Source organism: Alosa pseudoharengus, unplaced genomic scaffold (assembly GCF_046254945.1).
Source record: "Alosa pseudoharengus isolate Yale_2024_CS ecotype anadromous, Long Island Sound unplaced genomic scaffold, YU_APseudo_1.1 YU_APseudo_1.1_scf_20, whole genome shotgun sequence".
NCBI lineage: Eukaryota > Metazoa > Chordata > Actinopteri > Clupeiformes > Clupeidae > Alosa > Alosa pseudoharengus.
The window spans coordinates 14,261,354-14,288,853 of NW_027468664.1; the positions used below are offsets into that span (position 1 = coordinate 14,261,354).

The window sequence follows — 27,500 nt, forward strand, 5'->3', positions numbered from 1 at the left end:
GGCACCTGTCTGGATAATCGCAGAGCCTCCTATTGTAAATCCTGTTTGATATATCGCTATCTTTCATCTTCCACTGGCACATGACCACATAGTCTTAGAATTACTGGTCTGACTTCATGGCAATTACTCAAATGTAATTATGTTGCAAGGCAGATTGATGGCCTCCACAGTATGTCATTGCATAGATACTGACTCCAATAGAAAAATCCCAAACTGAGCATATAGCAGAGAGTGTCTCACTCATTGTAGATATGAATAGCATGGCTGCCCATGTAAGTGTGTGACTGTTAGACCTGTAGCCCATTGGTGGCCTTAATAGGGCCAAAGAGACATTGAATGTAATGTTTACTCTATGTGAAGTGTTTGCTGTGGATAAAAGTGGTAATTTAAATTCAGATACACAGGAGAGGTGTTTAGTTCCTTGAGCTATAGGTAGGGGATTTCCCTGCTCCCTGTTCAACAGTAATGTCTAGTGTCCCACACCCACTCCCACATTGTTTATATCAATATATTTGCTAAGTAACGTCATGAAGGTCTACATCTACTAATCCCTGTAGTCTCTTCAGTAGGTTTCTTTTGCGATAAGCGACATGTGACATTCATTTGGATTGATTTTCATTGTTTTTCCTTTTTTTCTCTTCTCTCTCTCTCTCTCTCTCTCTCTCTCTCTCTGTCTCTCAGAGTGAGCAGGGCCAAAGATGCCACCCCCTGCAGCAACCCCAGCGGTGCCCCCGCCTGACGGAGGCTGGGGCTGGGCCGTCGTGGCCGGATCCTTCATTTCCATCGGCTTCTCCTACGCCTTCCCCAAGGCCACCACCGTCTTCTTTAAGGACATCCAGACCATCTTCGACGCCTCCTACAGCCAGGTGGCGTGGATCTCCTCCATCATGCTGGCTGTCATGTACGCTGGAGGTAAGGAGATAGGGATGATTCTGTTACATTTGATTTGTTTAAGACACTTTATATACCCCGAGGCCTTTTCAAGATATTTTCAAAAGCAGCCTTTGAATGAGTATTCTTGCCATGGCAACTTAGAATATTAAAATACATGTGAATAGATGTATTTTGTCCCAGGGATGGATTACTGCACGGGCCTACCGGGCCCAGGCCCAGGGGCCCAAGGGATCAGGGGAATGAAATCAAATGGAAATAGAATAGTGGGGGGCCCGTAATGCATCTTGGCCCAGGGCCCCGAAAGTTCATAATCCGCCCATGTTTTGTCCCCTTAGAATTATAAGGTTCTACCGTATTTTTCAGACTATAAGTCACACTTTTTTCATAGATGGCTGGTCCTGCGACTTATAATCATGTGCGACTTATATTTCAAAATATATATAATTTAACATGTTTTTAAATGTTAGTCAGTATGCTGTGGATTTTAGTGCCCCGGAGACTTGGGTTCAAGACCGGGTGGGGTCACTGCTCTCTCTCTTCGCTACATATGGTGTCAGAAGTGGGATGGCTTGCCGTGAGGTCATTGGAAGCTTGCCCAGTGTGTGAGCCATATGAGGGACCCCCTTGATAGATTGACCCCAGTGTGAGGGACCTCAGAGGTGAAGCACGTGTGTTGGGCATGCTGTGATGGGAGAATATGGCTGGTGGATGCATGAGGGTTGCCAGTGTGCGTGAAGTGCATGGGCAAGTTTCCCGAAGGGGAGGGCAGTGTGACGGAGTACTGTCACTACAGTTGAGTATGCGCTCTGACTGCCATACCAACGGGCCAGGTTCTTTGGCGTTGCAGTCAAGCTGCAGGTTTAGTGCCCCGTCAGCCTGGAAGGATACTTAAACTCTAACTATTTCCTTGTCTAGTTAGAGCAGCTGATGGATCTTTAGGTGAAGTCATGCTGTCTCTCCCTTGATGCGCATCATTGTAAATAAACTCTGTTCCTGATTTTTCATACTATTGGTCTGACTGGGTCTCTATTAAATCTGTGGTATCAAAATTACCATCACCTCTAACGTTGTTGAAAGTTCTGCGTTCTTTTAAACGTGCATCTTTTTCTCTCTCTGCTCTCTCTGAGGTAGCCTCCTGAGCATTCGCTCTGCTGCCGGATTGAGCCTCCACGTCGCCTACAATGCTTGATTGCGTTGCATTTTCCACATTTTTAGCTAAATTTTCATGGGCCAAATCAGCATTTTTGTTTAGTGAGTGAATCTTTTGTAAATTGCTTTACAATTACCACCGGGCCCTCCTTGTCCACCTTCGTTGTCTCAGTTTGCCGCCGTACACTCCTTCATCTTCATTAACATTCCCGGTAGAATTCTCAATATTTTTGGCCTCTATGTGTCCAGTTACATAGTCTGTCTGTTCTTAATGCAAATAAATGCAGTAGTCCGGTGCTATCCTAAGTGAGGGGGACCAAATTGTGAGCAAAAACCCATATAGTGCAATCCAGATATCGGAGCACCACTTCTGGCCCACTGTCAACCATCATAATGATTTGCGACTTCATTTAACCTTACAATCAATTATAGCATTGACAACATTTTAACAATATCTAAATACATTGAATTAATTAATTAGTATATATAAAAACATATTAAAATATTGAAACAACATTATACCTAGGCTACATCACTTCAGGCAAATACAAAACTATGTCTTTGATTTAGGCTAAATCATTTCCCTATTGAAAAATAGGCTATAGGCATGCTGTCTGACATATGCATGCATGTAACATGCTCTCTGACATATGGGGAATTTGACTATTGCATTGCACATTGGCTTGGGATGTATAACATATATGTCAACTTACAATGTTTGCGCTCTGATTTTGTTTTTTTTTGCTGGATTCATTTTGATTTTCCAAGTTGACCCCTGAGCTTCAAAGAACTCCTCACGTCTTAGCTGTGACAGGCACAAGTAAGATAGCACAAGTAAGACAGGCACAAGATAGAGGGGTTTATGCACCAAGGTAACTCAAGTAAATTAATTGTGTCTTGTAAATGTCATAAATAAATGTCTGAAATAAATGTTTTAGAACTAAAATGTGTTAATAAGTAGCCATTTAGTTTATGATGGTTCTTAAGACAAACTGATCAAACATTTCAGATATCCAGCTGTTACTAGCAGAGTGAAAGTGAGATTGTGCTGTCTAGATGGCTATGGTTAGTAGTAGGCCTATGACTGTAAATGAGATGTTTTATTTAGCCTAGTGTATAGGCTTTTATTTAGCTGGTAGGCCTAGGCTTTTTTCCTTATCAAGTGAGGGGGGACGATTGCCGTCTCTTCAAAACTGCTGGTGTCATATCCCCATCCCCCATGACACCGGCGTGCCAATATATGTAAGGAGGAGCAGGAGTCTAGAAGCCGTTTAGTTTATGATGGTTGTTAAGACAAACTGATCAAATATTTCAGATATCCAGCTGTTACTAGCAGAGTGAAAGTGAGATTGTGCTGTCTAGATGGCTATGGTTAGTATGGCTAATGAGAAGTTTTATTTAGCTTAGTGTATAGGCTATTATTTAGCTTAGTGTATAGGCTATTATTTAGCTTAGTGTATAGGCTATTATTTAGCTTAGTGTATAGGCTATTATTTAGCTTAGTGTATAGGCTATTATTTAGCTTAGTGTATAGGCTATTATTTAGCTTAGTGTATAGGCTATTATTTAGCTTAGTGTATAGGCTATTATTTAGCTTAGTGTATAGGCTATTATTTAGCTTAGTGTATAGGCTATTATTTAGCTTAGTGTATAGGCTATTATTTAGCTTAGTGTATAGGCTATTATTTAGCTTAGTGTATAGGCTATTATTTAGCTTAGCGTATAGGCGTATAGGCTATTATTTAGCTTAGTGTATAGGCTATTATTTAGCTTAGCGTATAGGCTATTATTTAGCTTAGCGTATAGTGTATAGGCTATTATTTAGCTTAGTGTATAGGCTATTATTTAGCTTAGTGTATAGGCTATTATTTAGCGTGTAGGCCTAGGCTTTTTTTCCTTATTAAAAGTGAGGGGGACGATTGCTTCAAAATTGCGGGTGTCATGTTGTATCCCCTGTGCCACCAGTGCGCCTGGGTGCGACCTATATGTTTTCCTCTTCATGATGCATTTTTTTGACTGATGCGACTTATAGTCCGGAAAATACGGTATCTATGTTCTAGGTAGTTTTAAGATATTGAGCTAGAAAGTTTTAGTTTATCAGTTATACTGATAAGTGGAACAAGCCTCTTTAGATATAATGTCCAAAAATGCATACAACTTCAAGAAACATCAACCCACCTTATGAAGTTTTTAGAGAATAAGAATATTTCAATAACTACATTTTGACAAAATGTCAGATAGAACCTTTTAAGGGTAAATTGGACAGTTTAAACTATGTCATACTTCAACTTCCTGCAAAATTAATCCCACAATGATGTATGCAATTATTTCAGGGTAAAATCTGATATTAGGACTATGAGAGCCATTATTCATTTTCACCCTTGTTGCCAGTAAGCAATTCCCAAATAATTAGCATAAATTGTTTCCAGTAAGCAAAATAAGCAATTACCAAATAAGCAATGACGTCCCAAGTGCAATTTATAAACCCAAGAAAAGGCTACTTTGCCCTTAAAGAAATACTGCCCATTGGTCAATACTGTTGCCAAGCAACCATCTGATGGTCAGAATAATCAACAAGATGTGTCTTGTAGCAACGACCTTGATTCACATCACACTTTTCACTGCCTTTGTAGAAGCACTTTTGGAAGGAGACTGGTCTCTAAACCCTCCTTTATTTTGGTAATTTGACATTTAGGCATATGAAGTAGACATGTATTTTGCCAGCATTTATTACAACAACACACATTTGTTGAGTGTACTACCAAATTACCCCTTATTTTGATGTTAAGTAACAACGCGGCAACTATTCATTGCAGTCGTTTTTTCCCACAGTTTTTGTTGATGTTTTTTTCCCCCGTTGCAACTCTTTAAAAAACTCAGGTCACCTGGTACCACCTGTTACTGTAATTATGTTGCATGTAATACAGTGAAAATGCTTTGTTGCAGTTCAGTCTCAGACATTATTTTATGTCTAAATGCTACTAGGTGCTGATCAGGCATACTGCAGTGTCAGAGGAACATTAATTCATTCATTCATTCATTCATTCATTCATTCATTCATTCATGCACCTATGTAGCATTACTGTAATGTACAAGTAAGAGTAAGTAAGAGAAGGGGAAGGGGAGGGAGCAGACCAAGAGCAGACCAACATGACCTTAAAACTAGAGACAGCTCCACAAATAGTGCATCCAAAACTGAATGGCAACCAGGCTGCACCCACATTTTCATCTGCCAATGGACCAAAGACTGTAAATTTCCCATAGAGCCTCGCCTAAGGTGTCTGAGATTGGTTTAGAAATTTCAGAAATGAATTCCACCTTTGCTGTAATCCATTTCGACTCCCTTATTTGAGCACATTTATCTCCAGATGGAAATTCTAGTATGTCAACTCTGGACTAACCCCTCTTAAGTCCTCCACTCTCCGTCCACATTCTCCCACTACACATAAAGGCCATAGCTGATTAAGGGTGTCAGGCTGGTGTCAGCCATCCTTCATTCTCTTATTAGGGAAGGAGAGAGAGAGAGAGAGGAGAATCAGTAGGGATGGAGAGGGGGAGGGGAGAGAGCAGACCACCGCCCGGTCTCTTAGTATAATTGCGTCCTCTCCTCCACGCCCTCTCCGATGTCATAACCGAGGGGAAAAAACAACAAAACAGTTCTGAGTGACACTTCATCTGTTCAAGACTGACTGCAGAAGTTGGGGAAGCTCAGACAAAGAGTTTAGACATGAAGGAAGTATGTGTGTGTGTGTGTGTGTGTGTGTGTGTGTGTGTGTGTGTGTGTGTGTGTGTATGTATGTGTGTGTGTGTGTGTGTGTGTGTGTGTATGTGTGTGTGTGTGTATGTGTGTGTGTGTATGTGTGTGTGTGTGTGTGTGTGTGTGTGTCTAATGACGTTGTGTGTATCTTTTGAATGGATTGCCACCCATTGTCTGTGGGGTCTGAACCACGACCTAATTGGATTAACGTGTGTCCACCTGGTTCCTCTGTGTCGCTTCCAGGCTAATGTGCAGAATGGATTGAGATTGAATGAGATGAGTCAGGCCCATTCAACAAGTGAAAATAAATATGATTTAATGTAATTTAACATCATTACTGAAAACATTGTAATAGTCCAGATAATGCCAAGGAGGCGTAATGTCACAAGTGGAAATTAGTCTGTGGTGATTGTGCTAATTATACTGTTTGTTTTCTGAGGGAGGCAATGCCAAATGTGCACATTTAAGTAGTATGCCATTAATGTTGTATGGAATAAGAGTTGCTAATCAGGAGTAGGAGTAATTAAAGTTAGATAGGAGCTGTCTGAAGTGACGTATGGCTAATTTAAACTCACCGTGAGGGCCCTTATCATTATGTCTACAATGGAACTGGACACTTTAAACTGCTCTCATGTTTGCCATGTGCTTTACCGAGCCTTTGATTGGACTTGTTTCACACACACACCAGAGGAGGCTCCTTCATTGAGGAAAGGGAGGAACACCCTCCCTAAAATTTCAGAGAAAAATAAAAAATATATAAAGTGAATTACTAATCTGATAAATTACTGTTAATATTACTATTTTTAACACTTTGAATGAACAAAATCGTTCCCCTAGGTCAAAATGCCAACAGCACCCCCTATCGCAATTGAAAATTACTGTATGGAGGAGCTTCCTCCTCAAGCCCCTCATTGAAGTCCATTATAAACGCCTCGGACCCCAGCGGCTCTTGAATCACGTCGTTTTCAATGGCCAAGGGAGGAAGCTCCTCCGTACAGTAATTTTCAATTGCGATAGGGGGTGCTGTTTTTAGCGGCAACGGTTCAAGAATGTTATCTGCAGTCAAACTACGAATCTTATGTTGAACGGAAAGCTTGTTTTTTGCTCGTAAAATAAACAGTACAATGGAATCAGAGGACAATCTCAAATCTTTTATACATTCAAAGACACTGATAATGTTTATCAAAGCAGGAAGACCAGCTCCAAAAATTCATATTCCAAAACATTATGGTAAGTGTAGGCTACTGAATGCTACATAGTCAGACAAATAGGCTACTCATGGCTAACTGGTAACGTTAGCACAGAAAACAATCAGCCATAGCCTACTGCTGGCCTGTCACATACGTGGACAGTTCACTTGGTGATAAAACATTTTTGGATAGTTATGCGTCGTTATAATCATCCAAGTTATGCCTTAACTAAACAATTGTTAAATAAGGTTCTTGTTGTTATGTTCTTGTTTTCACCGTTCTAAATGTATCTTTGGATGGTAACATTGTTAATGAATGTTTCAGACCATGATGCATTCCTTTAATGACGTCTTCAATAACATTTGCCTTTCGAGTATGCTTTCATAAATTCCCACTTAGCTATTACAACCTGTCTTTAAATTATAGCGATTTGGCTTTAAAACAATAGCATGTTACAAATAACCACATTTAAGGTCTATTTTTAATGGTAAATAGTTACATGGTTTTATAAAACAAGTGTCTATTTTTATTATTATAGACTTTTCTGCCAATGTATTACACTGAGCAAAACCCCCCTCCCCCCGAGAATGTCAGAACAGCATTTATTGCACAACATTGCCAGTTAAAATGCTACATAGTACATACTGCTGCTATAAATGTGTCTGGGTAGGCGGCCTACATACTCTATTGTTCACATATGCCACCAACACCATCACAACCTCACATTTGCCACTAACGCCAATCAAGCAGACATTCCTTCCTCCGTTATTTTTTTAACCACCAGCCGCCACTGACACACACACACACACACACACACACACACACACACACACACACAGAGTTACACACACAGCGTGATAGAGTAAAATAAAGTTTGATTTTTTTGTACAGACAAACCCTCCAGATCACATTTGAATGTAAATGAGTTCAACTCGAGAGCTTCGGTTAGCATGTGTTGTGAGGTGGTTGTAGGATTTGGTTGGACTGAATATCTTGACACACATTCAGGGGAATATGAAGGGAATATCAGTGTCATAATCTCTATATCTGATGCAGGAAGATGTCTGGTTCAGATCAGATGTGGATCTCTCCACAGTCACCTGGTCTCTCTAACTCTGCACGGCTCAAAGACGACGTGACAGTAGCACTGAGGCTTTGGACAGCCTGGTTCTGCTTCAGGAAACTATCAACAAACCCACCCAATCTCTTCCTGACTATGGGACCCAGGCAGCGCTGAATATGGCAATCTCTTATAGAGTTCTGGAAGACTCTTTTATTCTGAATCAGTGAGAAAAGGAGACCCGTCTCATTTAAAATGTAGGTGGAGGGAATACGAAAAAGATGGCTGCTTTGTTGTATGATTATTCAACCATAGAGGCTTGTGTGTGTGTGTGTGTGTGTGTGTGTGTGTGTGTGTGTGTGTGTGTGTGTGTGTGTGTGTGTGTGTGTGTGTGTGTGTGTGTGTGTGTGTGTGTCCATGCATGTAGTCCATGAATTTGTATGATGCACTATCTGTATTTATATCTGAGGGTATCTGTTCTGCGTAGAGGAAACTGTTAACTGGAGCCCTGTTAAGTCTGACCACGCCGTTGGATTAATACTCTTCTATTGTTGTCCTGGACGCAGTAACCTGTTGTCATGGCTACGGCCATGTCACTGTTTGTAATGCCCAACCAACCACAGCTCAGGTGCTGAACCCAGGCCTGGCTCACATGCCCTGCTGTTGGCTGCTATATTTAGAACCAACACAAGTTATACTTACTGACCTTGGGCAGAGAGCCATTTGGATTCATTTGACGTATCAAAACACCAGAGGGTGACTTTCCTAAGCCATTTGAAACAGAGATCCTTGGAAAGACTCTGGTGATCCTACAACCTTTGGGATGGCATTTTAATTCACAGCTAGGACATTAGTTGATAAGGCTGTTAGGACGGTATGTAAATAAGGCACAAAAATTGAAGATGAGCATGTTAGCTAGAGCATGCTCAATCAGTGTCATACAAATGGTATTGTATTGTTTTTTTAATGAACACTTGAATTGTGTATCTAAGGCAGAGACATGGCCTTGATCAGGGGCTAGATCTGGGGCAAGAAGTGTCACTGTTCACTGTCAGGAGATTTGAACAACAGCGTTTGAAATTATCCTTAGAAGCTTGTTAATACTAGTACTTTTTAAATTCTTTTATGGTTTTATTTTCAATGTAATTGCTGTTGCCCAAAGGATCTACCAGAGAGGGAGATAACACCATGGGCTCTCACTCTGTTTCTGAGTCAGCTGTTATAATGTATGTGTTCTTGTTTTTGTTTTGTGTTGCTCATCGCCAGCCTGTCATCATCCCTGTGTTCTCCAGTGACATCACACACACACACACACACACACACACACACACACACACACACACACACACACACACACACACACACACACACACACACACACACACACACACACACACGCGCACATGCACACACACACACACACACACACACAGCAGCTGCTCATCACTAGGTTATAAAACCCCAAAGCCAGATTACGTGGCAAAATCTCATCACAAATCACCACCAGGGTCGGACTGGGCTTGGTGGATGCTGTGTTCAATCAATCGGGTGGTTGAGGCTCAAGCAGGCATATTGTACTGTATGTACGTGTCCACTGCACTGTCATCCAGATGGTGGGATGTAAAGGTGACATGCGCAGTGATAGATGTGCAGATGCCAGATTCCTGATCCTGCATTTAAGGATCTATCTGATAAAATGAAATTGCTAAAACTACTACCACTTGTAAAACTAGAATGTCACACAAATGCTAATTGTTGCATTTATATTGCATTTATATTTGATATTATGTTTTCATTGAGCAACCTGGGGTAAAAAGGCCTTTGATATTTACTAGGCCCAGGGTATCAATATTTAAATCTCAGCTGTTTGATGTGTGGACACCAGGTAGAAGTCACTTTAGAAAGAAAATGTAGGAGGGTTGGCCCAAATCTGTGAAGTCAGTAGGCTCTGCAGCTCCAGGTCATGATGTTGCACTACAGCTGATTGCACAGGGACTGAAACGACACTCTCAGGTACAGTGATGTGTTATAATGCTATTTTAATAATCTGCCCTGTGGGTTTATCATGAGAAAGTGTTCTTTTCAGCCTGAACCTTCTTTAGTGTGTCTTCTCCCACCAATTAGAAGAAATACATTCACCCATTTACAAAATACACAAGGTCACTGATTAACACATCTACTGTTTTTTTTTTTCTTGAATTGTACAATCCCCAAAGGCATCCATTTAACTTTTACAAAAATCCAGCTCTTGATGTCCTTGCAAGTTTCTCTACTGAAATGTTACTTCCTTCTCTGTGTGTGTTGCCTTTGTTGTTGGTTTTAACTTCAGACTAATTAGCCCTCACAGCTAATTTAAGGGCTCTTGTATAAAAAAAAATCTTGGGAATCATTGAGGGTTAATCAGCTTAAGACATTAAGAGTCCACTCTGTGTGTACCTCTCTCTCTCTCTCTCCCTATCTCTCTCTCTCTGTCTGTCTCTCTTTCTCTAAAGACACTTTCTCCTTGCTTATCACAAGCGCCACACTGGAATAAAACTGTTGTTGAAAACTGTGTTTCTCTCTCTCTTGTCCTCCTACAGGCCCCATAAGCAGTATATTGGTGAACAAATTTGGCTGCCGACCCATCATCATAATGGGAGGCATGCTGTCTTCCTTCGCTATGATTCTGGCGTCCTTCTGTCAGACCGTCGTCCAGCTTTATCTGTGTATCGGCGTTCTGGGGGGTAAGTTTAGAGAGGGAAAGCCTGTCATAATCCTGCTGAGCTAGTAATTTGATTAGACTTAACTTCCTTTAAGGAGACGTATAGACAAACATTTGTACCGATCGAGGAAAAGCCGAGGAGTTTAATGAATGCTGAAATGAAGGTTATGTTGAAGAGCGGTACTGACATCTTTGGTTTCAGTTCACCTCCAACAGGGTTCAGGTGTGTGTTTCGTAGAGATATATTTCATAAAGAATAAAGTAGAAAAAGTTAAATTACAAACTAAGCCTCTACTTATCAGTAAGTACTTGTAGTTTAGTAGTGCAGCATATATATGTACTTGAACTTGGGTTTTGCCAATGACTTGTCAATGGAATTGGTTTTAAAAACTCAAAGAACACATCAAGTCCATTCATATCAAGACCATCTTACTCTATTATGCCCATATCTATTATAATAACCTAAAACGTTTCATATTAAATTGTTAGCAAATCCAAGTTTCACATAATTTAATGTGTGGTTTGTGGTTATTCATAATCAATCCAAAACACTTGTCCATCCCTCTCCTTCACAATGTGTCATTGTGCCGTTTCTCCAGGTCTCGGCCTAGCCTTCAACCTGCAGCCTGCTCTGACCATGATCGGCAAGTACTTCTACAAGAAGCGGCCCATCGCTAACGGCATGGCCATGGCGGGGAGCCCGGTGTTCCTCAGCACGCTGGCACCGCTCAACCAGTACCTCATCAACTCCTTCGGCTGGCGCGGCAGCTTCCTCATCCTCGGCGGGCTCCTGCTCAACTGCTGTGTGGCTGGGGCACTCATGAGGCCCCTGATGCCCCCACCCGGACAGAAGAAGAAAGACGAGGAGGCGCCGGTGCCCGCCGTCACCAGCACCGAGAAGGTGAGCTGCTTCCAGACGGTCAACAAGTACCTGGACCTGTCGCTGTTCAAGCACCGCGGCTTCCTCATCTACCTGTCGGGCAACGTCATCATGTTTGTCGGCTTCTTTGCGCCCATCGTCTTCCTGGCGCCGTACGCCAAGGACACGGGCGTGGACCAGTACTCGGCCGCCTTCCTGCTCTCCATCCTGGCCTTCGTGGACATGTTTGCGCGGCCCTCCATGGGCCTGCTAGCCAACTCGCGATGGGTGCGCCCGCGCATCCAATACTTCTTCAGCTTCGCTGTGCTCTACAACGGCGTGTGCCACATCCTGTGTCCGTTTGCCGAGACCTACACAGGCATGGTGGTGTACGCCATCTTCTTTGGCTTTGCCTTCGGGATGGTCAGTGCTGTGCTGTTCGAGACGCTCATGGACCTGGTCGGGGCGCAGAGGTTCTCCAGTGCTGTCGGGCTCACCACCATCGTGGAGTGCTGCCCAGTGCTGATCGGACCACCTCTTGCTGGTAAGCAGATCAAATATGCAGTGGTCACGACATGTTGATATATTGCATGTACATAAGTATAAACTTGAATACATTTATTGCATACTTTTATTTTATTTATTATTTTACGCCTTTTTATGCCTTTCACAGGATTTCGGTGTTGTCAGAATCTCGCCGTACCAGTTGCTGCATTAGCTAAACCACATGAATGCTTAAGTCTGCATCAGTATTCTCATTGTTCCATGTTAACCATCAAAGCACCTGAATGATCTTGCATTGACTTCCAGGCAAACTGGTGGACGTCACCGGCAACTACAAGTACATGTACTTCTGCTGTGGCGTGGTGGTGATCTTTGCCAGCATCTGGCTCTTCATCGGCAACTTCATCAACTACCGGCTGCTGGAAAAGGAGCGCAAGGAGGCGGAGATGTACAATCGTGCTGAGACAGAGGACCCTGATCGCGACCACGACGCCAAGGAGGCTGATGGGAATGCCACTGCTTCGGAGCCGCTGTCAGACAAACCTGATGGTGCCATGCAGCGCGAGACCAACATTTAGACTGGTTGGTTATTTCTGATATTTTTTTTTTATGAAGAGATTTTTTTGAAGACCACCTTCAGCCACACACACACACACACACACACACAAACCCCCTCTTTCTCTCTTGCTCTATCTCTCTGAACTGTGATTAGGGGACAGTGTGTTGTGGGTGGGTCTGGCGCAATGTAAAACTGCCAAAGTAACAAAGGAAGACAGCGTGTGACTGTGTCAGTAATGCTGTTATATAATTATGCTGTTAGCTCTGTTAGGGACAGGGAACCATTTCACACATTTTAACTTATTTTAACAAGCGGAACTAGGGAAGTTCTTTTTTTTTTTTTTTTGAATAGAAGGGTCAAATTGTGTGAACTGAAGCAGTTCCTAGACTGATTCCCAGAATGATTCGCAGATACAGATTCCTAGAATGACTGACATCGATTCTCAGATCGATTCTCAGATTAATTACCTGATCAACTCCCAGATATTGATTGACTCAGGAAAAGATCCGTTTCTGTCCAGATCCTGTGCATATTTGGACCAGGGGTGAGTTTCTCAGAACTTTTGCAATGCCCATTCATAGGTCATACCTGAAACAAACATTTTAGAGCCTACAAACGTTTGTGTTTGTGTCTGGATGTAGGACGGTTTCTCTGGGAGAACTTTAAAAACACATGGACACGTAAAAAGATTTAGCAAAGTCTTTCTGAAAAAGCCTAAAACACTGGGAAACCCACTCTAGGTCCATTATGGAGTCCTGCCATTTTTTGACTATATGTACTATAGCTCTTGAATTAGTTCACACCACTAATCTCACTGAGAACTAGCGAAGCAAGTCCTAAGTTCCTCTTTAACTACACTACAGGTCTTTGTATTTCAGACCAGCAAAAGATATGGCTTATGCATCACTTTTCATGTTCAGGACAGGGTATAAGTTGAGCGCAGGGGAAAGGTGGGAGGACAAACTAAAACAGGAAAACTAAAATAAGAAGAATGTGGACTGGAGAGGATAGACATGCTCAGTGGGTTTTGTGTATCGTAAATATGCTGCCCTTTCTTTGCACACTGTGTCCAGTGTGTGTGTGTGTGTGTGTGTGTGTGTGTGTGTGTGTGTGTGTGTGTGTGTGTGTGTGTGTGTGTGTGTGTGTGTGTGTGTGTGTGTGTGTGTGTGTGTGTGTGTGTGCGCGCGCGTGTGTGCGTGTGTGTATGTGTGTGTGTACGCTCTACTAAACGTAATCTACCCCTCATGCTGCACCTCTTGTATGCTGCACTGTTGTAGCCTGCCAGTAGATTCAGACGAAAGACATGTGGGGCCCTAATTCAAAATGGCGGGCAAGGTGCAAAAGTCTTAAGTGTAACTACAGCTAATTTGGTAATTAGGCAACATCTATTTGCTAATTTAGTACTATGAGCAAGATCCTAATATGGAACATCAGTGGATCAGCTCAGTGGTCCCACACGCTACTCGACAGCTTTAGTTCATTTATGAGACACCTTTCTCAGTGAGTGACATTGCTCTTTATCCGCCAGTTTAGGGCCCATGCAGTTCAATCAGACTTCCCCAAATGAATGTAAAACACTGAAACGGCTGCAAAAGTATGCAACAGTATTCTTTCTGTAAGCCTTACACAGTTTAGATGCATTCCTGACCAAATTCGTCTTCATCCAAATAACATGCTTCAGTGGCACTCATCTAATAATTTTAAGTCATTTATATATCAGTGATTGCTTGTAGAGACCTATTTAAGAAGCTTTATGAGCAATATGTCGTCGTGGTATATGTGGTAGTCGTGTTCATAATTAACATACATACACTCACTTCCATTGGAGTTGATGGCTGATCAATGGTAAATGGTCATTCTTGAGAGTCATGCATGAATTTAAACTTTCACTAATGATGCATTGCCTTAATTGTAAATAAAGGATAACCTTAGTTATGTACAGTATGCACTATGATAAACAATATACAGTATAGCTGATGTCATATACCTAACAAATGATGAATTATTTAATAAGGGATTGACCAATTACCGTATGGTGTCAAAAATGACCTAATCACAAAATATGTCATCTTTTTTTGTGAACTAAAAATGAAGATGAGCTGAAATGGTATAGTCCAGTTTTTAAGGGGTTGTGTGCATTATTGACGTAAGAACAGGGGTGTCAGACAGGAATGTATGCAACTAATAGAGCTTAAGAATGGTTTGCAACCAAATGTATTTTTGTGCAATATTCCATGCTGACCATTTGAACCATGCCATCCAAGCCATTAACCATTACTTCATGTTATTACCCTTTTGCACTCTCATTCAATAGTTTGGAATCTCCTGTTATAATACACTTTTTGCGTTATCTATTATTTCAGCTTTGTAGATCAGAAAACAGAAACTATTATAAAGCCAAGGTGACAATATTTTCCATAGCATTAATGAACTCATAGGTTACATAATCACTAAATTTTATGTCTTAATCAAAGTACTGTACTTGCTTCTAGATATGATCACCACTTGAAATCACATAGTGTTCTGGGTAGATACTGTTGGGAGAAATTTTTGGTTTGGTGCTTTTCAAAGTAGACTTTTAATGTGTCCTTTAAGAGTCTCCTTGAAATATGACAGACTTTTAATATTGCTTTTTTTAAATTACTTGAAACCTATGAGCACTCTCATCATATTAGCAACATTGGTCATGCCCAACCATAAATTTGTTGCATTCAAATACTTGAAAAAGTATTTGAATATAAGTTTGTATATTAATGTATATGAAAAAAATCCAAATTTATGACTGGTGATTCCAAACTTTTGACTGGTTGTGTGGCCATAAATGCAGTCCACTGTGAAGACACTGTGGACACCTTGATTAGGCAAAGACTGACTAAACATTTTACACCAGCTAAACCTCAGCTGTGTTGTGCACACCAGCATCTTACACAGGTCTGTAGTATTAATGTGATTAATTAAGGCGATTACAGTCAATCAGTGTTTTATTATTTTGATTTTTTTTTTTTTTATGAATTTCAAACTTGATCACGCTGTCTGTGATTCAGATGCTGTTTAATTGAATGTCAGTTTTTCCCAGCAGGTAAGAGTGCCCCCTATAGGAAGTAGAGCAACACAGAGGGGGGAAAAACTAATGAACAACATACAATCATTTAGGATTTGTAAGGAAGTTGAATCAAATTGACTTCTTTATTTTTTTCCTCTCTCTCTGGTTCATACTTAATTTATATTTTTGAATAATTAGATTTTTAATAGACTTATGTTATTGTGAGCATTTCACCATTTGTCAATAACTTGCAAGGCAGAAAAGACTTAAAGTATTATTAAATCACTGTTTGAATTTGTAATACACTAGAGTTGTGGATTTGTAAGAGATTTATTTTGTCCTCCACATTATTATTATTATTATTATTATTATTATTATTATTATATAGCAATAATAATAATAATAATAATATGTTTTTGTTTGTAGTCAAATAATTCACTGTGGCAGTCCTATTTGATTATTTTAATAGATAGTATAAGAAGATTATGGAATGCAAACCAGGTTTGGTTTGATTTTTGTTTTATTATATTTTAGAAACAATTACTAAGAACGATACCACTTTTGCACTGCCCTATGGTTTGGAGCAAAGGAATGCAGTCTTTGGTGGTGAAGATTTAATTTGTGCCACAATTGTATAAGCTTTTGTGAAATACAAAAACATTTTCTTTCCTTTTTGTTTGTTCTGTTTTGTATTTTTGTAAGGACCCATTGCATTCAAAAGTCAAATGGTGAAAATATGGATGTTTTTTTAAGTCACATTAGTTGTCAATAATTTTTTAACCCCAGGAATAATTAAATGGCTCATATGCTCACTAATCTCTGTATGGGTATGGTCTATAATATAATTTAAGTAGTTTTGTTTGCATATTTGTCCTTTAATATGATAATGTAATTGTGTACTCCAATATACTTATTCCAACTAACCTTTGTACACTCAAAGCAAACCTAAATCAAGCTCTATCATTTCTCTCAAGCAGTACTTCATATTTGAAAAACATTGCACTCTGAAATATTTGGTTAAACTGCTGCATTTCAAGCTATGCTATGGTATTTCAAGCTATGCCGTTCACTTTTGACCACCTGTTTTCTTTCAAATTGCAACTTGGACCATTCATTTAGTGCAATGTGTATGTTTGCACAGTTGATAACATTACATTGTAATGGACATTTTTGAACTCCCACACACAGTTTTTCCACAATTGAAAGTTAAGCAGACTTTACTTTCTGGTCTGACAGGCCAATTTAATAATCTTATGGTCAGCAAATGTGCACATTAGTGAGCATATGATTTTGTCAGCAAACACTACTATAGCCATTATGCTGTATAACACCACTAAATCACGGCTTCTTTGTTTTAAGTTCACTACTCATTTGAAAGCTCTTATTGTCGGCAGTTGGCGTTCAATGTTTCACTCTCCACTGAAATCAAACGAATGCAATTTGACCTAGTCCCAAGAATGTGAATATGAAATAAAGCAAGTGATTGAGGCTGTAGTGGACCAGTGCAGCCTGCCAAAGACCAGCTGTCAGAGAGGTTACTTGATTAATTAACTCAGAATGAAAACTAGGCACAGAAAACATATAAAGACTTACAGAACACCTGAACACATGTTCCCCTAGGATTATGATCTTCCTACTTAAAGTAGACCTGCTAGCAATATGGAATTGATTTAGCATGCATCTGTGCCTTACTGAACCCATAAAGTAGAATATCACTACTGCTTTTGAGTGTATCAGGAAGTGACTATTACAAGCCTCCCTTGAGTAATGTTTTTTCTTTTTCTTTAAAGAAGAGTATTGATGACATTACATTGTCAGGTGATATTTGCTAATGACCTTTCTGAATCACGTTGAAGTTTACAAATCATTGTCATCACACGCACATGTTAAGAACATGCTAAGACAAGAGCAAAGAGTATATAAGCAACGCCTTTGTCCTGAAAGATTAATTGTAAAGGTCCTGAAGGAAGCATCTGAATGTCCTGTCTCACGTGAAACAAAATGTCCATGATCCCTACACATTGTTGTCCATAAATAGCAATCTATCAATCCCAAATCAACAAAGAGATCCATGTAATTGTACCAATCCCATGCACGCTCAGCAAAGAATCACAGATAATCCTGAGGAAATATGTTTTTTTATTTATTGTTTTTAGATTTTATGGTTGTAGCACCTCTACACTAAGCAAATCATCGTTCCAATAAATTATTGCAGTTGATCTTGTGTTTCCCACAGAATTTTGATAGTATGTACAGTACTTCAGGGTGTGCTTTGGGATTGATATATTCAAATGTGAGCTAACTTTGTTCAGTATATCTAATATATCTAATGTATATGTATATGTTATACATTGCTTCGTATCAGGTGTCAAGTCTTGGTTGACACAGGGATTAACTGTCATTGTCAGTGTATTGCACCCCAACCACTTCACCCACCACCACTAACACCTGTTCAGACGTGTCCCGACACTGTGTCTGCTGTGTCAATACTTCCACTACCTCTGCCACACTTCAAGCTCAGATGAGAAAAAAAAAACGATAGACGGGTATCCAGACATCCCATGTATCTCCAGTGATTCCAGTGTTTTATCGGTGCAGATAACAGTAGTTCAATAAAGAATCAGTCGTTTCAAACTACTTCCTGTGTTGGACTCTTCATTTGACTCATGTTTGCTGAAGAAGGACTGATACGCACCGGTACACACACAGTTTATGCACAACTCAAGAGTGATAAAGCATTTTTTTTAATAAGTATATGTTTTGTTGTAATGTTGTAATAGCCTAATAGTATAGCTATCTGATAAGCTGTTTGATTGAATGTGTGCGTTTGAAAAACCCATGACACACCCAACATGTTGAAGGTTTATCAGAGTTCTTCTGACAAATTATAACATCCAAATATTGTGTGGTGCTCAAATAATATCTATCTGACATGACTTAGAACACATGCATATTTTACCATAGGCCTATGCATATTCAATAGTATGTTATCCCTCAAATATGACAATACAAAACATATCCATGGGACGTTTCAGAGCCAAAGTAAAGTATAAATAGTACTCACTTTAGATTGGTCTGATAAGAAAGGTGTAATGAATAGTTAGTTAACCATCCTATTTTTTATACACCACTTATCATTATATTTTTAAATAATAAAGTGTGTTTATGTTCATGTGTTTTTTGTTGTCTATATTGGCTATGGGCCATGAATAAACATGTATGTCGTGCATGACATTGCATACAACATTTTTTAACCCTCCTGTTATCCTTGGGGTCAATTTGACCCCAAGCAACGTTTAACATCATAAAATATATGGTTCACTTTTTTTTTGCTTTATGTTTCGTGACTTTTCCTCAATTGAAGGGTACAACAGAGTTAGCATGACATTTGTACAATAATATGTTTTCAATGTTCTGTACAAATACTTTGTAATAGTATGAGAACATATTGCTATTATCATTATTACATACACAAGTACATATTACATATAAGTCATTTTGGCAGGACTGTATAAGTCAAAAGGGGAAGCAACAGCAAGCCTTTGGGATACTGACACTGGATGGGCAATATTGCCAGCCAGGGTTCCACGGTTCATAAAGGGGTGTGGGGGGGTGGGATTGTTTTGTAGGGCTTTTGATGGTGGTTATTACACTTTTGTTAAGTACCTGTCACAAATAAACTGGGTTACAATATGAATTATAATCATTTTCTGAGGGTTTATTTAGCTGGGGTCAAATTGACCCCAAGGATAAAGCATGTCGATAAGATTTGAGGGTAACACAAGGGTTAAGTGATTCATATTTGTAAGTAATCCACTAGTGCTACCTGATGGCTAAGAAATATAGCCATTTAGTAATAATTCTGCAAATAGTTTATTAGGTATTTACAATATATTGTATGTGACATAAACTACTTGTGAATAATCTATTACGTTATCTACTGTAATGGTAGCAAATAGCCATTGCCCTTTAGTAATGTCTTGAAGTGTCCTCATGAAGTGTTGAACAGGATTTTACTCCATTCTCGACGGTCTGAAGGGGGTTATTGTGAACTGAAATGGTCCTGAAGGCTAAAACATTTAAGTTAGGCTAATTAATATTTAGCAAATTGTCAAGCCTTTTCAAACTCTTTAAAAACATCATCCTTATTGTCACTAACTACTATACATTTCCCTTCATTGCTGTAAAAACTCTGACACTGTATGAGTGACAGGAGAGAATGCAGGGCACTGTACCACTCTCGACCTCTAGGGGGCATGCCTGGTCAAAATGCAGGGTCAGGCAAGTATCTTAATACAGAGAAGAGAACACAGACAATGACTGTAGGCCCTTAGGCGACGTTTCAGGCTACATTTTAATAGTGCATTTGCAGGTCAACTGGAGGCATGGAAAAGCACCTTCCCTTCAGCGCTGTTGTGATGGATTGTGGGAAACGCAAAGACCTCATTGATATGCAGGACATGGCGTCTGTCAAAGAGGGTCCACATAACAGCAACTGTATTGAAGCTTCATGGAAAGTTTGCACAGAAAAAAAATATTCAGATAAAGGATATGACTACTAGTCCTTTCAGAGCTGTAGAACAGTTATGGAGGAATGGACAAACACATGTGTGTTTGGTTGGTAAGCTTTGAAATGGTTTGCTAGGTTTTGTTACATGTTTAGACCCGAGACTCTGTTTGTGGGGGATCTGAAGTCCTACCTACCTAATTAGAAATGAGACATTTGGCCATTAAATTGTCATCACGTTGGAGCAAGACAAGTAAAAAGCTTTAATAGGCCTAGAATGAATTTCCATGACTGGAGTATTAGTCTATAGTAAGTTTCTCTTATTGCCTTTACATTGCATTTGTACACTTAACCAGTCACTTGTGCACAGTGACACTATAGTGTACTGTGCTACTGTACTTTTGTCAGTCTAGGTACTCCTTGGGTATGGAAATATAACCTTGTGTTGTCACTATTGTACTCTACCAGAGTCATGGTGATAAGTTAGAAGAGCATATGATATAGAAAGATGGTGATCTGCCAATGCAACATGAGGTGATCACTGAATAACACACCTTAGCATTATTCTAAATAAACTGTGGCTGAGTTTTATCATTGTTACTGGGCCCATCATTTATGGCAGTGGTGTTCATTTGCACACTAGTCACACTACAAAAGGGGAGTCATCTGCTCCATGGCCTCAGGCCGTCGCGTGTGTACAGCAGACCATGCCCAAAGTGACAAGCTGCTCTGGTGCCCCAAACAAGGCTTGCATTAACCTCTTTCCCCCCCTTCGCTCGTGCGCTCCACTGGTGAGACTGTTTGCTTTGAAATGCTTCCATTTAACCTTCATCTCACTCTTTTGTTGCCACAGAACTCCCTTGTGTTCCGCTTCCGACAACAGAAGCCTTTAGAACTCTTGAGCGTGGCCCGAGGCACTGGTGGAATATTCTGATGCACATCTGCATATACCCCTGATGGCATCCAGTGCGAGAGAGAGAAAGAGAGAGAGAGAGAGAGAGAGAGAAAAAAGCTTCTGGCCCATATAGGCCTATTCAAATTTCAGTTTTGGGCTTCTCTGATGTCTTGTGGCTATTTGTTGTGTTGTTTCTGTTTCCTGGCCTGTCACAAGCTTGCATCTCGCTCACAGCACCCTCTCCCCTGAGTGTTCATTTTGTGTGTTGTAGCGGGTTAAATGAATCATGGAGATTTTAATGGTCTGTCAGGTCTTTATGCGTTGTTTACCAGCAGTAGTCTCTGTTTTAACTCCAGTTCATGCAGTGTCACCAGACAATTCAGACAATTTGTTGTTACTTTATTGGAAATCCTTGCATAAAACCTATGTATGACAATGGACAAAGCAGTTATTTGTCAATCTGATTTACAGTTTTTTACAATTGTTTACACACGTTTTCAAAACTCTGTGTCTATTTTTCAAAACTCCACACACAAAACCCACAACTGCTCACACAAAATGCAAAATGCCCCAAATCTCCAGCAAAATGACACACAACATTCAAAATGTCAAAAACACACGTTTAAAGCAAACATTCGCCTCACATTACAAACACTTTTGTCATAATATGACATTTTGGATACATCATGTACACACTGTTGCTCAAAACCTAAAGCTCTTCTGTCTTAGGCTTTCTATATGTATTTCCATACAAGAGTGAAAGTTACGGTATTACAGTTTTTTACAATTGTTTACACACGTTTTCAAAACTCTGTGTCTATTTTTCAAAACTCCACACACAAAACCCACAACTGCTCACACAAAATGCAAAATGCCTCAAATCTCCAGCAAAATGACACACAACATTCAAAATGTCAAAAACACATGTTTAAAGCAAACATTCGCCTCACATTACAAACACTTTTGTCATAATATGACATTTTGGATACATCATGTACACACTGTTGCTCAAAACCTAAAGCTCTTCTGTCTTAGGCTTTCTATATGTATTTCCATACAAGAGTGAAAGTTATGGTATCAATAAAGAAAAGTTGAAATACACAGTAAAAATGCAAGCAATATTGAAACCAAAAATAGTGATTTTTCCCAAATAATTTGCTGTTGTGAATACAGTATTTTACAGCAAACAAGAAAAAAAGCAAAGAAGAATACAGTGGCCACCAGATGTACATGGAGTTTTGAAAACACAGATTTTTTTTTTCTTCTAAAGACAAGTGTGTGTGTGTGTGTGTGTGTGTGGGGGAGGTGGTGGTGGGGGGGGGGGTCGTGTACATTATGTATTCATAGGCCTATAGACCCTTTCAACTGCAGAAACAAACAATTCTACAGTAAGCGTTCCTAAGGCATTTCTGGAGGCACAGAACAATGTATTGAGCTAATGGTACTGTAACATGGGGACAAACAAAAATAGAGTAAAAAGACACATTTTACATATAGTCAACTTTTTGTAGAACATTACTGTAAGCTAAAGTCCGATTACTGTATTTTCTCTATTTTCAAAGTATCTGCATTGGTTCTGAATATTTCAACCGGAAATCCTCTAACAGATTGAAAGGGTCTATACCTATATAGAGAGTCTATCTATTCATAGACCTATACTAAGGCAATGATTGGATGGTGTTCAGTAAAGTAAAGAGTGTTTGCACATGTGAAGAGAAAGAGTGAAGCACTGGTGATTTAGTGTGGCATTTTGATGGGTTGTGTTTGAAGAACGAAATCAAGTTACTTCCTGTTAGATTTTTGTGTGTTAGGTAGAAAATTGTGTGTGGTGTTTTGCAAAATGTGTTTTAGTCAATTGAAAACTGAGTCAAACACTGAAAATTAGTGTATGGTTTTGCAGATTTGGTGTCGGGTTATGATGTTTGGAGGACATGTTTAGAAAATTGTGTGACAAGCAAAGATTTAGCGTGTAAGCAGTTGAAAAAAACTGTAAGACATATATAGCCACAAATATGTATAAAGTATAAAGAAAAATAATAAAACATGGCCTTCCAAAGTGTATTTTGTGTGTGTAGTCAGAAACATTTGTGAATTAGGAAAGAACAGTTTGGCTTTATAAGATGTTCAAAACATACAGTTGCATTTATTTCAAATAGATACATATTTAGATTCATTGCATTGCAATCTAGGCCTACATTTCACAATGCCAATGACTGAAAGTCAACTAATGGAACACTCTCCAATCATGTGTTTGATTATATTCAATTAAAAGCCCATTCACTGTAGCAAATACTCATCATTATATGTAACAAAATCATCATTCATTATTCTAGCTTCAGCAGGGGAATGCTGTTGATGGGGAGACACCACTGTACAGATAGGGGGCACTGTTCTCCTTAGAAACATTCTCATTGCCCACTGCATAATACACACCTGAATTTCTTACCTAATATCCAAGCTCAGAACACACCTATCTCAGAGATAACATATATGTATCCATAATTACACCTCCAGTTTGCAAAAATTCTTCCTCCCTTTCTTTCCCTCTCTTCTTGATCTCTGTCACATTGTCTCCATCACTCTCAAAAAAACCTGATCCAATCTGAACCGAGAACCGATCATCCTGTTACATATCCAGATATTACTGTGATGTGTGGACCATCATAAATCCTCCCTCAGGAGCAGCTAATGGTGTTTGGACTCTCTGAAACAGGCTGCAGAGGCATGTTTTAAAGAGGCGAAATGAAAGCCTATTCAAAAGCTGTAATTGGTGGAGATGTTTAGCATGAGGGGCCTTTTAGGAAGCAGACAGCAAAGCCGTCTACAGTGAAAATGGTGGAGCACTGGAAAGGCATGGCATGTTAGGCTGTTAATACACACACACGCACACACGCACACACACACACACACACACACACACACACACACACACACACACACACACACACACACATACATACACACACACACACACACACACACACACACACACACATACACACACACACACACACACACACACACACATACAGTGAGGTGGACTTTTATACTGCAACATTTCATCTTTGAGGTGCATTTTGCCAGCAGTCGTCAAACAACATCTGACTGATTTTCCATTGTCAGAAATGCCATTACCATATTCCAACTTCAAAAGAACATCTAATAGTTGTGTTTATACTTCTGTTTCTGTTGGAAGAAATGGCATGACATTTTGAATTCTTATTCTGTTTGGTTAATTAATAGCCAATTTGTTTAATTATGATTGTGCGATATTACAACCAGAGCAAAAGAAAAAAGCTAATCCTAGATCTTGGAACATGTATAGACAGAGTGAATAAAAAAAATCAAAGAAAAAAAAACAGTTCACATGCCTGCGCTGAACTCTTAGTGAAACTTTTATCAAAACATGAGAAAAAAAGAAGCCCAGTGGTCATAACTTCTCATCTCAGCCCTGTGTCAGCGGGGGAGTTCAGACAGCATGGCCTCTCAGAGATCACGCCCCAGACCCCCTCTTCATACAACTCTTTCATCTTAATCCCAGCAAGCAGCACGCCAATCCGAAGCCCCCACCACCCCCGAATCGGTGCGGGCGGAGGCTGCGTGCCTGGACCTGCCAGTGGCGGTTTCCCTGGCACTGGAGCCAGGCGGGAGGGAGGCTACGCCTGGGCACGGGCATTGCGGGCAGTGCCGGCTGTGGGGAGAGAGGTCAGGCAAGATCCAAACGACAGCAGGGACTCCAGGGCTCGCCCCTGGGTGTGCGCGCTAGAGGAGCTGCCTCCGATCGTCTTACACTCACCTCAGTCGCAGCGTGGTCTCTGGAACTCAGCTGGACTTGACAAATTAAACTCCGGACACTCAATATATATGTGTCCATACGAAGGGGTCTCAGAGATAGAAATGTCAATATGGTTGTCTGGTTTTTGATTAGGTTATTTTGCTTGGAGGATCACCAATATGTGTGGGTGTATGAGATTGAAATGCTTTTTTAGAGCAATGCTTTTTTAAACCACTTAATTGCACTAAGGGAAAGTTGCAGAGTTCCCACTTGCACAACCACCTGCATCAGAATCAGACAAGCCCAAACCCAATTTGAACTAGTGCTATAGTACACTGCACATGGCCCCAGGCAGCTGTTAGGGCCTCCTCTTTGTTGGTGTTGAAATCAATAGACAATCTCAACCCTTTAAAGTCCAACTCTTCTGGTCTGTGCTGTGCACATTATCTACCGGATGTTAATGTTCTGCTCGTGGTCAGGGTCATGGAGGCTCCTGAGAGAAATCACAAAATCCCCAAAAAATCCTAACCCAGTTCCAGGACCCCAAAACCTTATCCTTGTCATACATTAAATTTCATTACAGTTTTTTACAATTGTTTACACACATTTTCAAAACTCTGTGTCTATTTTTCAAAACTTCACACAAAACCCACAATTGCTCACACAAAATGCAAAATGCCTCAAATCTGCAGCAAAATGACACACAACATTCAAAATGTCAAAAACACATCTTTAAAGCAAACATTCGCCTCACATTACAAACACTTTTGTCATAATATGACATTTTGGATACATCATGTACACACTGTTGCTCAAAACCTAAAGCTCTTCTGTCTTAGGCTTTCTATATGTAGCATACAAGAGTGAAAGTTATGGTATCAACAAAGAGAAGTTGAAATACACAGTAAAAATGCAAGCAATATTGAAACCAAAAATAGTGATTTTTCCCAAATACTGTAATTTGCTGTTGTGAATACAGTATTTTACAGCAAAAAAAAAAAAAGCAAAGAAGAATACAGTGACAACCAGATGTACATGGAGTTTTGAAAACACTGATTTTGTTTTTTCCAAAGACAAGTGTGTGTGTGTGTGTGTTTGTGTGTGTGTCTGTGTGGGGGGGTGTCGTGTACAGTATGTATTCATAGGCCTATAGACCCTTTCAACTGCAGAAACAAACAATTCTACAGTAAGCATTCCTAAGGCATTTCTGGAGGCACAGAAAAATGTATTGAGCTACTGTAATGGTACTGTAACATGGGGACAAACAAAAATACAGTTTTTTTCAACTGCTTACACACTAAATCTTTGCTTGTCACACAATTTTCTAAACATGTCATCCAAACATCACAACCCGACACCAAATCTGCAAAACCATACACTAATTCTCAGTGTTTGACTCAGTTTTCAATTGACTAAAACACATTTTGCAAAACACCACACACAATTTTCTACCTAACACACAAAAATCTAACAGGAAGTAACTTGATTTCGTTCTTCAAACACAATACATCAAAATGCCACACTAAATCACCAGTGCTTCACTCTTTCTCCTCACATGTGTAAACACTCTTTACTTTACTGAACACCATTCAATCATTGCCTTAGTATAGGTCTATGAATAGATGTAGTCTGTATAGACCCTTTCAATCTGCTCCTAGAGGATTTCCGGTTGAAATATTCAGAACCAATGCAGATACTTTGAAAATTACAGTAATCGGACTTTAGCTTACAGTAATGTTCTACAAAACATGACTTTATGTAAAATTTGTCTTTTTACTTTACAGTTTTTTACAATTGTTTACACACGTTTTCAAAACTCTGTGTCTATTTTTCAAAACTCCACACACAAAACCCACTTGTGTGTTAGGTAGACAATTGTGTGTGGTGTTTTGCAAAATGTGTTTTAGTCAATTGAAAACTGAGTCAAACACTGAGAATTAGTGTATGGTTTTGCAGATTTGGTGTCGGGTTATGATGTTTGGAGGACATGTTTAGAAAATTGTGTGACAAGCAAAGATTTAGTGTGTAAGCAGTTGAAAAAAACTGTAATCTCAGACACGGCAAGGCAATGTTATCTCCATGCATATACAAGTAGATATTGTAGGGAGAGAATGAGTCATGCATGTAGATTTGGCTCTTTGCTTGTTATTGCTTGTTATTGATTCACATGGGCACAAGTTCAGAAACGAATACAGAATGGACAGACAGAAAACACAAGGCCACCGGGAGAACATTAGCGGCATAATTCATGAACCAAGACTAACAGAATAAATGCTAGCGTTGACTAATAAAGGTTGAAATTACCACAAGACATTCTAACTGTAAACATTCCACCTAATTACAGATAAAGACTCACGCTCCACTTGCACAGCATTATGCCTGTAAGTACATCACACACACACACACACACACACACACACACACACACACACACTCCATTCAACAGGCTCCCTGCATGCTTTACATATAGTTCAAAGTGAAACAAAGCATGCCATGATGGTATAGACACAGCAAGGGATCTGTTTTAGGATGCACAGAGTGTGCTGGGTTGCCCTGTGTAATTACACATGATTGTTTTGTGTGCATATTTCATGAACACACTAGATC

General features: G+C 39.8%; 1 protein-coding gene and 1 long non-coding RNA gene across 2 annotated transcripts in view; both read left to right on the top strand.

Moving 5' to 3' along the window:
* The window catches only part of LOC143136126 (monocarboxylate transporter 2), a 32,921-nt gene extending 18,200 nt beyond the window's left edge, over nucleotides 1-14,721 (top strand). The window contains exons 2-5 of the mRNA XM_076296633.1: nucleotides 682-912; nucleotides 10,630-10,773; nucleotides 11,351-12,154; nucleotides 12,421-14,721. Coding sequence (XP_076152748.1) covers nucleotides 699-912; nucleotides 10,630-10,773; nucleotides 11,351-12,154; nucleotides 12,421-12,692 — 1,434 coding nt within the window. The 5' untranslated portion in view covers nucleotides 682-698 and the 3' untranslated portion in view covers nucleotides 12,693-14,721. The remainder of the gene's footprint in view (nucleotides 1-681; nucleotides 913-10,629; nucleotides 10,774-11,350; nucleotides 12,155-12,420) is intronic.
* Nucleotides 1-27,500, top strand: part of LOC143136127 (uncharacterized) — a 263,743-nt gene that overhangs the window by 5,956 nt on the left and 230,287 nt on the right. The gene's annotated exons all lie outside the window — the stretch shown is intronic.